The sequence below is a fragment of the Vulpes vulpes genome, chromosome 10, assembly GCF_048418805.1.
Source record: "Vulpes vulpes isolate BD-2025 chromosome 10, VulVul3, whole genome shotgun sequence".
Classification (NCBI taxonomy): domain Eukaryota; kingdom Metazoa; phylum Chordata; class Mammalia; order Carnivora; family Canidae; genus Vulpes; species Vulpes vulpes.
The window spans coordinates 43,454,895-43,469,158 of NC_132789.1; the positions used below are offsets into that span (position 1 = coordinate 43,454,895).

The window sequence follows — 14,264 nt, forward strand, 5'->3', positions numbered from 1 at the left end:
ATCACTTGGGCAGCTTTGAAGGCAGAGACTGTTGGAAGGCAGCTCCTCCAAGGAGAGCCCTTTGGGGGAGGCCCGTCACAGCAGGGGATGGCCGCTCAGGGGGCAGACCAGAGCTGGGGGCCAAGGTTCCCAGGCTCCCCAGGGCTCCAGCATCATCTGGTCCCCATCCCCCCGCACAGCCTTGTCCTGCTGCAGCCACAGAGCCTGGAAAGGGCCTGGAGAGGCCCACCAGCCCAGCCCCCCACCTTCCAGGTGCTCAGCAGACTCTCCCCTGAGCTGGAAGGCTCACCCATCTCAGCCTCCAGGGTCTCCTGACCCATCTGCTGGCCTGTCCAGAGTCAGAGCCCTGCCTTCCAGCAGGAGCAGAGTCAGAAGGCCAAAATGCAGGGGCCACGCAGGAGTTGGGCCGGCATTGGAAACCGGGTTGGCGTGACACCAGAGCCCAAGCAGCAGAGCTGACCCAGACTCCCCTGCAGGGGTCCGGCCAGCCTGCAGCCTCCACCCCTACACACACACACATGCACACACAGGCAAGCCTCAGGGGTCAGGTGCCAACAGCAGGGGCTACTGCTGGCCTGAAGGGTCAGTGAGTCTGTCCTGGCAAGGTGGGCTACAGCGGCAGGCAGAGGCCACAGACTCAGGGAGCCTGCCTGGTCCCCGCGGAAATAATCCCAGAGACATGATTAACTGCTCGAGTATGTGGATCTGATAAGGCCAAAGCCTCCACTCCCAGGGATAAGCAAGCCAATTAACTTGAGGAAAGGTCTCCTTTCCACCGTGGAAAATACCCCAGGTCTCGCATGGAATCACATTGCCACTGCCTCCCTGCACACATTCCCTGGGATTCAGCTTCCTTTGAAATTGATATACATTTATATATATACCTATATACATTTTTCTTGTACAGAAATGTTAAATTCTCAAGATTAAGTATCTTCAGTTGGGGAAAATCAATTTACTTCTTTGAGGAGGCTGGAATTGAAAGTCGTGAGCCTGAAACTTACTTTCTTGCCAATTTTACTGATAAAAAAAGCTTCTCTGTCTTGGCACGTCGCCCTGTATTGGCTCCTCCAAACGATTCCATTAATTGATTTGGGTGACTGGCCCTGAAGCAATGCTTATTAAGTAAGATTCCCACTGGAGCTGGGACCGGCAGGATGACGTGGGAGCCATGGATATGTGGGACTCCGTTCCCTGGGGTGGTGATTAGAGCTCAGGCCAGTGACAGGAACTGAGACCTCTGGTGACCAGGCCCAAGAGATGAGTGAGGGACCCGAGACTCTGGGAGGGGCCCCAGGTGTGTCCCTCTCTGCCTCAGACCAGCCCTGCTAGAGAGGAGCTTTTGGGGGGATGAGCCCTGGAATCACGAAATCACTGGAACACAGGAAGGAACATAAATGGAAGCAGAGACCATGAGTGGAAGTGGTTGAGCGTGGGAACCCCAAGCTACAGAACAAGTACAGTCGTGGCCATTCTAGGGATGCAGATTTCAGAGCCACCTGCCTAAAGCTGGTGGAGGTGTGAATGTGTTGCCTCTGGGGCTGGGAGAGCAGATCCACTTGAAACCAGCATCACAGCCAGCTTCACGTGGTATTGTCACTTCTCCTTTCAACTGGCCCGACATCTCTCTCGTGTTCTTCCTCATTGTGTTCCTTTACCCGCTGGAGCTTTCATGTGTCTTCCTCAAAGCCTATCAGCCTCAATAGCCCTCCAACCCCCAAAAGAAATTTCTGTCTCCATTTATGGTGGAGTGTTCCTGGAAAGACCATATGCTTTAATGTCAGAACCCTGTTTCTGCTTGTCATCCTATGTAAGGGAGGAATGGGGTGTTGGGTGAGGCTACAGGGAGGAGTTTGCAGAAAGAAGAGGAGTGCTAAGCCCTTCCTGAGACAGAAGAAGTGGGGCAGGGCTACCTGGCTGGTTCATTGTCAAGTTACTTTTGCCAGTATTTGAGATTTACTGATGGATGACTGGCTTCATGGGAGAGCGAGTGGGTAAGAGAGGTGAGGTAGAGAAGTGGGTGGATGGTTGGGTAAAAGAATAGATAGATGACTGGTTAGATACATGGATGAACGGATGGGTAAATAAGTAGGAGACTAGCTGGACAGTTGAGTAGTTAGTTGAGAGAATTAGTGGGTAAGTAGTATGTGGGTGAGAACATGAACATGATGAATGAGAGGATGCATGGTTGGTTGGTTGGATAGATGGATGGATGGATGGATGGATGGATGGATGGATGGATGGATGACTAAAAGGCCAGGTGGACAGTTTCGTAGTTAGTTGAATGAATTAGTGTGTAGGTAGTATGTAGCTGAGAACATGAGCATGATAAATGAGAGGATGGATGGATGGATGGATGGATGGATGGATGGATGGATGAACGTGGTTGGTTGGATGGTTGGATGGATGGATGAACGTGGTTGGTTGGATGGATGGTTAAGTAAAAGGCTAGGTGGGCAGTTGAGTAGTTAGTTGAATGAATTAGTGTGTAGGTAGCACGGGGGTGGAACATGAACATGATGAATGAGAGAGGATGGATGGATGGATAGATTGATGAGTGGTTGGATAGATGAATGGGTGGATGCATGCATTAGGAGGTGTAAGGGGAGCCCTAATGGTCTTATCAGCCCCCTGCTTCCCATAGAAGAATTTGGAAGGCAGGAGAGACTGGGATGAAAAAAGAGCTGGGGTGCTGGAGCCATGGGTGGAGTAATAGTACTTAGTTATAGTGACCACGAGGGCCGATATCTGAGAAGCATGTGTCCCTGGCACCAGAGAGGATTGGACTTGGATGATCTGATTAGAGGAATCATTGGAATTGATTACCTGAAAAAACAATTATTTGGGGCACAGAAGTAGCTCGTGTGTATGTGGGTAAGAGAGTGTACTAGTTGCCTCTTGCTGCACAGAAGGTTACTTAGTGTCTTAAAACAACAGCACTGTAATCTCACTGACTGGGTCGGGAGGCAGCACAGCTCAGCTGGGTCCTCTGCACAGGGTCTGGGACAGGCTGCTGTCAAGCCTGTAGTCATCTCAGGGCTCTGCTTCCAAGCTCGCTCACGTGATTGCTGGCAGCATTCCGTTCCTCCTGCGTTGTTGGACTGAGGGCTTCAGTTCTCTGCTCGCTGTTGGCTGGAGGCTGCCCTCTGTTCCTGGCCACGTGGGCCTCTCCACAGGGCGACTCACAGCAGGGCCACCGGCTGCCATCAGAGCAGCCAGGGAGAAGAGCCAGAGAGTGCGAGCAGGAGAGTCAGTCTCTTGTAACCTAACCTCAGAAGTGACACCTCTGGGGGCAGTTAAAAAAGCGAGTGGCTAGACAGGCCCACCCTCAAGGGGGAGGGGATGACACAAGGGCATGAGTACCATGGACAGGGGTCATTGGAGCTGGATAGAAGCTTCCTACCAGAGTGGGTCTGGACAGGAACAGTCACAGAGTGAGAAAGACCCAGAGGGAGAAAAGGAGCCAGAGAAGGCGAGTCTGGACATCAGAGACTATCTAGAGACTAAGCAACGTCCGAGGAGTCAGAAAAACAGGAAATCGGGAATGTTTTTAAGGGCAGGAGTAGCTAGGAGGGGAGGGCGGCTGGGGCCGCAGGAAAAGCTGAGGGGGAGGAGTAGCTGGCAAGAGTGAGTAGCTGGGGAGCACAGGTTTGAAGGTGAGAGTTGGAGAGGCCGGAGGGACTGGTGGTGACCCGAGTAGTTGCAAGCGGGACTGGCTAGAAAGCGGGATGGCTGCGGGCAGGCAGGAGCTAGAAGCATCCGACCCCTTCCAGACCTTCCGCATCTGGGAAACTCGCAGGTAGGACAGTGGCTGCTTGTCTGCTTGTCTGCCCCCAGGCCGGGAGGAGGCATCTCTGCCCTTGATGGATTCTGGGTTCCCATCAAATTCCAAATGGGGTCTTGCCTGCTGCTTCAGGGCTCCCTGCTCCCCTGGGCCTGCTTGGGGCTCCAGGAGCCAGTTTTGGGGAGGACAACCCTCACCAGGGCTGGGGAGGCCCCGGAGAAGAGTAGACCCTTTCCTCCGCGTCCCCTGCCCATCCCCCGGCACCAGCCTGCTCCAGCACCCCCACGCCATCACGCACACCGGAGCTGGGCCAGGTGCCAGTCAGACAGGCTGACATCACAGACAGGCACAGCCAGACTTGGAAGCAGCCCAGTCCAACGAGGCCTGTAGAGCCACCTGCTGCCCCGGAATCCGCGGGGCAGGGCCACTCCCCGCAGAGAGCAGGGAGCTGGCTAGCGATCATTTCCTGAGAAATCTCGTGAATGCCACGCACCCGATCTGCCCGTTGCCTCAGGCAGCGGGGGCCCTTCAACCTCGACCTGGTCTCCCGGCCCCAGCACCTTCTCTGAGCCTCCCTGGCCAGGTGAGCACGGCAGCCCACCCACCAGGCCTGGTCTTAGGGACACTAGTTCTGCTCATACGGCAGTGCCCGGCCCAGGATGCTCGGGGCCACTCCCAGTAGGAGCTGGAGGGCCTGCACACCACCTGCTCTGAGCGCCCCCACTCCTCCCCCGCTCCGGAATGAAACGCCATAGACGGAAACCCTCGTCTTACCCTGGAACACAGTACGCAGGGGTCCCTCTCTAGCCTCACGGGGTTCTCTGTGGGGCAGGGCAGCGAAGTGGTGGGGAACACGAGAGCCAGTGGCCCGGGTTGGAAGCCTAGCTTGGCCACTTAGTGTCTGAGTGACCCTGGGCGAGCTCCTTGGCCATGGCTTCAGGTTCTGTCAAATGGAGCTGAGGGTAGCCCCCACCTCCCCTGATTGTCGTGAAGAATCAGTGAGTTAATGCAGACAAAGCTCTCGGAACGGGGCCGGCACATGGAAACCTTTCATAAATGTTAGAGAAGGAGAAGGCATTGCTTTAAAACCCAGTCTGAAAACCACTGCGCCGTGTGGCCAAAGAGCCAGGGCTTCCTAGTAGGTGGGCCTGAGTCTGAATCCTGGCTTCATCCCTTACCAGCTATGTGTTTTGGGACCTTCCCTCCCAGGGCCTCAGTTGCCACATCTGAGCAAGGGGTGGCCTTCCCTCCCTCAGAGGGTGGTAGACAGAGTTCGGTGACCAGAGCCCTGTTAAGGGGGGTGTGTGGTGCTGGGCTCCTGGCGTGCTCAGTAACTGTGTGCATCCGCCTCCTGTCATGGCCCAGAAATCCAAGATCTCCACCTTTGAGAAGATGTGGGCCTTCATGAGCAGCAAGCCCTCGGCGCTGGTAAAGAACAACGAGGAGGGCATCCAGAGGACCCTGACGGCAGACTATGCCCTGCTCATGGAGTCCACGACCATCGAGTACGTCACCCAGAGGAACTGCAACCTTACCCAGATCGGGGGCCTCATCGACTCCAAGGGCTACGGCATTGGCACACCCATGGGTGAGCAAGGGGCTGCGGGTGGGCAAGCGGGCCGGCGGGGGGTGGGAGCGGCTGGGGGATCTAGGATGGGCGGGACCCCCTAGTCCGCTCTGCACACAGTCTCCTGCTGCCTCTCCCAGCTCATCCCATTGAGCCTCAAAAGGTGGCATCTCTTCAACCCAGAGACAAAGGAGTAGAGTCACAACCTGGCAAGGCCAGCGCGGGCCTGTGCAGAGGTGGGGGGTCAGTTCAGAGGTCATGCCTGCTTTCTCTGACCTCACTCCAGTTGACGCAGCCCAGATCCACAGGGCCTTCCAGGGGCCGAGGCAAGACCCCCCTACCCCAAATCAGGACCTTGCTCCCACCCAGACACCGTGGGAAGATTCAGAGACGGGCCTTTACAAGCTTCCAGGGAGGCTGGGGAGGGTGGCTGGCACTGCCCAGGGTGCTGGCAGGGGTACGTACCATGTGGCCTGGGTGCCACTGCCAGCCAGACCCCCGCTCCCACACTCAGGCTCCCCGTACCGGGACAAGATCACCATCGCCATCCTGCAGCTGCAGGAGGAGGACAAGCTGCACATCATGAAGGAGAAGTGGTGGAGGGGCAGCGGGTGCCCCGAGGAGGAGAACAAAGAGGCCAGCGCCCTGGGGATCCAGAAGATCGGGGGCATCTTCATCGTGCTGGCCGCCGGGCTGGTCCTGTCTGTGCTGGTGGCTGTGGGCGAGTTCGTGTACAAGCTCCGCAAAACGGCAGAGCGAGAGCAGGTGAGCGTCCAGAGCTGGGGACGGGAGGGCAAGAGGAGGACCGGGTTCGAGCCGGGTTCCCGCCTCCCAGGCATAGGTGCTGTGCGGTGTGTGAGCTCACCCTGCCTCAGCCCGCCCCCCCTCTGCTGGGACTCTGGGCCAGGCCATGCCCCCCCATCTCCAGCGGGCACCCCACAGCAGCCTGGCCCTCCTGCCTCCTCTCTCCCATCCGCTCTCCGAACACAGCCAGTGCCCTGTTTAACACTTAATTCAAACCATGTCATTCCCCTGCATAAAACCCTCCAGGGTGATCGTTGAAGCTGGGTGATGGCTACATAGGGGTTCATTATACTGTTCTCTCTACTTCTGCATAGAGTTGGAAATTTCCATAATCAAAAGTTTAAAAAAGAAAGGAATGTTAAGAGGTCTGGCCCAAGCATGCAGGCGGCAGGGCTTCCCTCAACCCATCTGATTAATTCAAGGGTGGAGGAGCAGTGGCTCTGGGTCCTGGGAGCAAATTAGAATCACAGGGAGAGTTTTTTAAGTGCTAATGCCCTGGCCTCACTCCCAGAGATTGTTTTAATTGGTCAGGGCCAGAGCGTGGCATTGGTGTCTTAAGGAAGTGTAGCTACGGGGTGATTTAAATGTGCGCATGCCTCTCCCAGGGCCAGGGTGGAAGCAGATTGCGGTTCTGGCCCGTGTGGACGGGACCATTCAAAACAGGCACTTTTTGCATCGATCAGAGATGAGATGCGGGCCCTTATAATCTGGTAAGCCAGAGTCAGCAAACAGGAAGGGGAAAGATCATTCTTGGGGTCACGGTTCTCGTGGGCACGGGGAAAGGCACACGCTCCCCAGTCCAGCCGGGAGCCGTCCATGGGTACATTTCTGGGACGCGGACAGCGTCTTGAAAGCAGCCGCACATTTTGACAGCGAATCATGCTTTTAGAAATGTACCCAAATGGAAGTGGCCAAGGATAGATACAGGGGTGTTCACTGGAGTGTTAATGATCACATGAAAAATGGAGGGGAACACCCCCCACCACGTCCGGTAATGAAGGATGGCTTTAAAAAAAAAAAAAAAAACACAATACCTTAAAAAAAAACAACCAAACTCTTTAGGAATTCCCATTGCAGTCGGGATGAGCACCCACAATCCACCAAAAGCCCTACTAGATCTGGTCCTTGCCCACTTGTCAGACTTTCTCCTGCCCCCCTTCTCCTCCCTTAACTCTCCTCCATCCACACACACACACTGGACTCAGTTTTAGTGCTTAACGCACCAAACACATTTCAGCCCCAGGCCCCTGGCACGTGCTGCTCCAGCCGCCTGCAGCGCTCTCCTGCCAGAGCACCATTTCCCCATTTCTACTGGGAAACCACATTATTGGCATGTTCTGGTTATTCGGGTTCCAGCTGAAATGCCACCCCTCCTGCCCCCACGGCCAGCACCCCTCTATCCCACCTTGCTGCTTTATTCTCTTAATAGTTACCATGCTCTGAGGTGTTATATTTGTTGGCAGGTTTATCACCTGTTGCTATCACTTCGCAGACCCTAAGCTCCCTGAGGGCTGGGTCCTAACTGTCTTTTTCACGTCTGTATGCCTAACACCCAGAACAGTGCTTGGCGCCTAGTGGGGCCTCAATAAATATTCCTAGAATGAATAAAGGAAGGTGAGGAGGGATGCTATCCAGAGATTAGCGGGGGCGTTAAGGGGAAGCTTGGAGGGAAAGCGCTAAGAGCTAAGAGGCGGAGCCAGAGCCCAGGACCTCCCTACCCCCCCCCCCCCCCCCCCCCCCCCCCCCCCGGCACAGCCAGCGCTCAGCTGCCAGGTGCTCCTGCCCTGGCCTCACTGCATAATCGAGTTATCGACAGCCCCACTGCCTTCCAGACGAGCCACAGGACAGGCTCTGGCCATTGGTCTCCTAGGAGCCATGGCCATCAGATACCTGCAGGCAAAGCTGCACTTTTGCCACCCCCTTCGGGTACCCACAGGGACCCAGGCCAGAAGCCACTGCCACCCACCTGCCCTGCAGGGACCTCCCTCCCCGTGGCACACCTGGAGAAACATGCTGGACTTTCGCAAGTGGGACCATGGGGATTTTCCCCTTAGTGGGAAGCCCTCCCAGGGGTAGAATGACCCATACATTCATCAGGTGTTTCTTAGGTCTGACACGGGGCCAGGTCGAGTGCTGGGAGCTGGGCTTACAGGGATGAAGCTGGCTGGTTCCCGTCCTCGGAATCTAGTGGAGAAAAATCAAACTTGATGTGCATGCCAGTCAGGACCTCAGCTTGCTCATCTGTGAAACGGGGATGGGATGGTACGATCCATCTACCTTAGCCTCCAAACAAGGACATCGCGCTTTGTAGGCTGCCTCACAAACTGGTCATCTGGAGTGGGCAGAGGGTGGGAGGCCTAAAGGCGAGAGAGAGAGAGAGAGAGAGAGAGAGAGAGAGAGCGCCTTGGCACAGCCCTGGGAGGAAGGGGAGGGGCTGGCAGGGGCTGCAAGACCAGGCCTCACCCATGTGCCCCTTGCCCCCCACCCCACCCCAGCGTTCCTTCTGCAGCACCGTAGCCGATGAGATCCGTTTCTCCCTTACCTGCCAGCGTCGGGTCAAGCACAAGCCACAGCCTCCCATGATGGTCAAGACTGACGCTGTCATCAACATGCACACATTCAACGACCGCCGGCTTCCGGGCAAGGACAGCATGGCCTGCAGCACATCGTTGGCCCCCGTATTCCCCTAGGCCCAGGTGGGGTGGGGACCGAAGGCCTTGGGGCAGGGCAGAGGAAAGCAAGGAGACTGGAAGGCCCCTCCCCTGTGCCCACACTGGGTTTGGAGGTCAGAGCTGTCGCCTGCCTGCTGGGCCAGGAGCCCTCTGCCCTTACCTACTGGGAAACCAGCAGGCCCCAGGCCAGCTAATTGGGCCTCACTTGCCTCTCGTTTCTTCTGTGGGTTTCTAAAGCTGCCAGCCGAGACAGCCAAGGCCAAAGGAAGCACATATGCTTCTCTCAGGCCAAACTCACCTGCCCCTCGACTCTCCTCCACAGTCAGAAGTTTCTACCCTGGCCCTGCAGAGGCCAAAGAAAATGGGAATCAGCTTGTATGTTGCCACTTCTTCCCTGTGAGCCCGGGCCTCCTGGGCCATGACCGTGAGCCCAGAGACACAAACCTTGGGTACCTTAAGGATTGTAGTGTGGCTGCCAATGGGAGCTGAAGATGGGGATGGCCACCCCACATGTCTTGGGCAGAAGAAGACTTCATCCCTTAGGGGCTGCTCACGTAGTCCTGGTCTCTTGGACCTGGCACCATGTATGGCAGCCCCCATATTGGCAAAGTTGAAGGCAGAGAGCTCCATAGAGAAAAAGAGGAGTTTGGGGTATGGGAGAGAGGAGAATGCACAAAGGCCGCCATTTTTAATTCTTATGGACAGTGTCCCAGTGGCTCCCATCCCTCAAGGAGGTCTCCAGGAGTATAAAGTGGGGGAGTGAGTGGTCAGAGCAAATTTTCTACTTTCTGGCCAGAGGATAGAGGACCCCCGGAATCTCCCACAAAGGCTGACCAGAGATTCAGCCCATATTTGAAGACAGAAGAACAGTGGATTCCATGGAAATCCCAGAGGCCCTTGAGCCATTGGGATGGCTTATTTTGCTGGTTACTGAGCTGTTTTCTAAACCCTAGTGGCATTTGAGAGCTTGAGTTCTTTGCTAGCTACTCATCAGCAACTCCCCACTCCTGGCCAGTTGACCTTGACTTCCCCTGTCACCTTGGAAGGAGAAAAGAAACCTAGATTGAAGTGAAAGTCATCACCCCTCTTCAAAAGAGGGATTCAGGTCTACTTTGGGGTAGATGGGGAAAGCCAGAGGAGCCCTAAAGAATTCTTGGCCTCCTGGACTTGCCAAACCTAAAGATGCTCTCCGGAGAGGAAGGTTTTCAGGGACAGGACATCAGAGCTCATAGAGGCCCCAAGGATAGGGAAAGAAAAGCTGCCTCCTGGAGAATTAACCAAAGACCCCACATAGAGATACAGGCCATCTAGGCCCCGATCTCTTGTCCAGAGCAGCTTGGACCTTGTGGGGTTTGGGGGTACAGCAAAGAAATAGTAGCAGATGGGGTACCAGTTAGGGCCGGACCAGATGACCTGTGGGTTCCAGCTAGGTAGGATGGATGCTCTACAAGTTTTTGACTTTAAGATTCTAGAAAAGGAATGAGACATGGAAGGGTTAGGAGCAAAGTGTCCTTAGAGAATACGACGAGGCTGGCAGGGCTTCGTCAAGGGCATGCCAAGGGCCAAGGGCAGTCTCTGAGCGGGGGAGAGAAGCCTGGAGATTCTGGACGGGGACCCAGAAGACACTCGTTTTTACCCCATCACCTCTCTCCTGCTTTTGCTTAGGGAGTCTGGTTTGAGAAGAGCTACATTTAGATCTCAAGGACCTTCTCGACTGGGGTGAAGGATCATCTCTGGCTCCCCCCCAGGGACTCCCAGAGCAGGAGAGCACAGTGGGCTCATGTGATAAATACTGTTCCTCCTCCAAACTGTAGGCTGCAGGACCAAGCCAGCTGGTTCCCATAATCCCAGCAGTTCCAACAGGCTGTGTGCTTGGAGGTAGGAGAAGAGAGCTGAACGTGCAGCATCGCCAACACATGTAATGACAGGAAAAGCCATGCTGTGTGTAGGAGTGCATGTGTGTCTGTGTGTGTGTGTGCATTTGTGTGTATCTTTGTGTGTGTGTGAGAGCTGTAGGGACCGGGGGTGAAGGACCGATTTGGTCATCAGACAAGAGTCCAGGGCACGCAATAATAGAATCCGTTGGGTTCTGACGTGTGTGTGCACACATGTGTGTGAATTTGGGATGAGAGAGACAAGTCTGGACAAGCAGCAGAGCCCCATACATGTAAAAACAGGAGAAGCCATGTCTTAATGGGGTTCTGGGGGGTATACATACGTACACATGCATGCATGAGTGGGTGTGCTTACATGCATGCATGCGTGCGTGTGTGTGCACACATGCATGCACATTTATGCACCAATGGCAGAGAGTGGAGACAGGATAAAACCTGCAGCATTGCCAAATGTTTAAAAGGAAAAGCCATGTCATCAAGGGGCCCACGTGTGAGCGAGTGTGCACATGTGCACGTGGGCTTGCATTTGCGGTGGAGAGCGAGGCGGAGGACAGGACCAGACAGACGAGCCGCACAGGTCGATGCGTGCATGCACGAAGCCACGTGGAACCATAGTGTCTCGGAGCAGGGGGTGGCGGGGAGGCTTGCTCACACGTGTGTTCAAACTCACACATGTGTTCCGGCTCACAGCAGGAGCAGAGATGGACCATCAGGAAGGCAGGGGGTCGGGATGTGTTTGCACTTCTGCTGTAGGGAGAGATCGTTTGTCACAAGGATTTGTCGAGATCATGTGCTTCTGCCTATGGTGCTCCGAGAGTGTGTCTGATGGGGGAGGAGAGCAGTGGCCTATGGGTTGGGAAGGTGTCTCGTCTGGACAAAGGTAGATGGCAGAGGCACAGTTCAATGAGAGGAGTCCCCCAAGAGGAACCGCAATGACCTTTAGACTTCCGAATGCAGGTGGGTGACGCTGCCTGACCTCCCCTCCCGCCCAAGCCTTATGTCCATCTGTGTGGCCCATGTGCAGACCCCGGCTGGTGCCCTGTTTGCTTCGAGACCAGCCTGGTGTTGAGAGTGCAGTGGAGACGACTTCTGCCCGAGTGTGAGCATCTTCCCGGGTATGGACGGGGCCAGGTGGCACTACGACACTGGCAGGGGAGGGAGGAGGGAGGAGGAGGTGCTCCCACGGAGGCCAACCAGGAGGAGTTAAAGGCTCGGTCAGGCGTCCCAGCAGGAGGCTGTGCCCACACCTGGCAGCACCGAGGGGGGTCGTGGAAGTGTCAGCGTTGGTTTTGATGGAACAAAAGATGGGACCTCCCTGGGCGGGTGCTAGACTGTCCTTGTCTGGCCCTCCCTTAACAAAAGATCGCCCCCATCTCCCACCCCCATCTCCCACCGGCTCAGACTGGCCAGATTGGGGACAGCAGTGAGGAGACCCCCCCATCCCCAACCCCCGCCAGTCACCAAAGCCCTGGGGCTTTTGGATGGTGAACCCTCCTCCTCCTCCTCCTCTCTCTCCCCTTGGCCTGCTACCGGTCTCTCTGCTGTGGACACATAAGAAAACCCTGACAGCGTTGTCACCATTCAGGTGGCCCTTCTGCAAGTGTCTCTCAAGAGGAATAATGCCCTCGTGAGGGCAGATAAGCTGACTCTGGATCCCTGAAGGCTCGGAGGGCCTCCCCCCACCTCACAGCCAAGACTGCCTCCACCTCACAGCCAAGACTGCCTCCACGAGAAGAGCACACCTGGCTCCTCCCCCGTGCATGTGTCAGGCAGCAGTGATAGCCCAGGTGGGAGGAAGGCCCTGGCAGGGTTGTTGGAAGGTTCCATCTGGTGAGAAGTCACCCCCTCCTCGCGCTGGAGGAGAGCAGAGGTCGGCCGAGCTCACGCTCGCTGAGAGCAGAGGCCCCCTCCCTGCCTTCTCTGCCAGGGGTGTGGTGTGGAGGTCGACGAGCTGCTGCTTCATCCCCCAGCATGAAGCTGGGCCCTTCCCAAGCCATTCTCAGCGATATGCACAAACATCTGGAAGTTGGCCAAACCCTGGCCATGTGTCTGGACTGGCCCTGTGTGCACAGCCCCCTGGAAGGGCCCAGTGATCTCGCCACAACAGCTGGATGGACTTCACATCTGGGATGGGCCCCAGGCCCGCAGACAGACGCAAGAACTGAGCCCAATTCAGGTCTTGAACGGATGGACACATCTGGAACAGTCTCCCGGGCGGGACGGACGCATCTGGAACGGGCCCCACTGCCTGCCGCGGCGGGAGGGCCCTGCTCCTTGTCCCCGTGCCAGTTTGAATCAAGCTCTCATTTTTCAGTCCTGGATTTGCCCTGGAGTTAAAATTTCAGAGCTGAGGCCATATGTGATGTCACAAAACTGTTTTTGGTAGAAGGTTAATGTTCTGTACAATATATATATGAATGTAAAAAGATATATATATATATGCTGTATATATATATATATATATGCACAGTGTATATATGCCCCGTAGCCCATGTGTATACGCACCCCTCCCCGCACGTCTGCACACAGAGTGTACATAACCCAGCCAGTATGGGTGGGGACCAGGTGAGGGACGGGGCGACAGCAGGCAGGTCTGGGAGGGAGGCCACCCGGGGCAGGGGCCACAGAGAGCCCCGTGGGATGGGGAAGGCCCTGCGTACGTCCCAGCTGCAGACCCCGAAGAAGGGGACTGGACCACAGGGGCTGGCGGATGGGCCTGGCCCAGCAGGTGCCCCCTGGTCAGAGGCGGGAGAGATCCAGGGGCCTGGTCTCCATCTGAGACCATCTGAGGCAGGACAGCAAGCAGGGCCTGCGTCTGGGGAAATGTCACGCCAGCACTTGGCTCCTGCGACCTGTACTCGTCACAGTGGCCAGGTGGGTGTCAGGCTCCACCTAGAACATCCTGAGAGGCTGGAACATTCTAGGTGGCACAGGCCTCGGCCTCAGGTTCTCACCCACACACAGCGTCATGGTTCACAGCTAGGGAAAATGCTTTTTAAAGAGAATGGCCCCGAAGGCATTGTCTGCATGCCAGTGCAGTGTCCCTCTGCCCTACTTACTGGCCCTGTCACCATCCCCTGCCTTCTAGAATAGAAGACCTCAGATCACCCTGCAGTGTGTCTCTATCTTGCAGACCCAATCTCTGGGGCCTCCAGAAACAGGGCAGCAGCTGTAGTGATGGCAGTAATGCCAGCAGGTTTGTCCCACTGCAGGCAACCTCCCCAGGCCCATTTGACCCAGAGGTCGGCTGTGAGCGAGTGACCGGGGAGCCGGACACGTGGAGAGTGCAGTGACACCAGGTGAAGAGGAGAAAGCAGCACGGCCCTCCTGCCCTAGCACAGCCCAAGCCATCCGCCTGCCTCCTCTTCCCCCGGCAGGGCAGCTGGCAGGGAGCACCCCCACCGTCCCTGCTGACCTGTGGCCCTACCCTGCCCGGCTCCCCCTGTGCTTCACCATCCCAGTCCTTTAGCTTGTGGTCCTGCCCCCGTCACCGGTCAGGGCACCTCTGGAATCTGCAGAAGAGAAGGTACTGGAGTGGGCTT

The 14,264-nt window shown here is 56.2% G+C and overlaps 1 protein-coding gene across 4 annotated transcripts in view; it reads left to right on the top strand.

The window, feature by feature from the left end:
* Window positions 1-13,150, top strand: part of GRIK3 (glutamate ionotropic receptor kainate type subunit 3) — a 220,951-nt gene extending 207,801 nt beyond the window's left edge. For all 4 annotated transcript variants that reach the window (XM_072723806.1, XM_025991732.2, XM_072723805.1 and 1 more), the window contains 3 exons: window positions 5,150-5,372; window positions 5,866-6,116; window positions 8,651-13,150. In XM_072723806.1, coding sequence (XP_072579907.1) covers window positions 5,150-5,372; window positions 5,866-6,116; window positions 8,651-8,845 — 669 coding nt within the window. In that variant the 3' untranslated portion in view covers window positions 8,846-13,150. The remainder of the gene's footprint in view (window positions 1-5,149; window positions 5,373-5,865; window positions 6,117-8,650) is intronic.
* The last annotated feature ends 1,114 nt before the right edge of the window (window positions 13,151-14,264 follow it).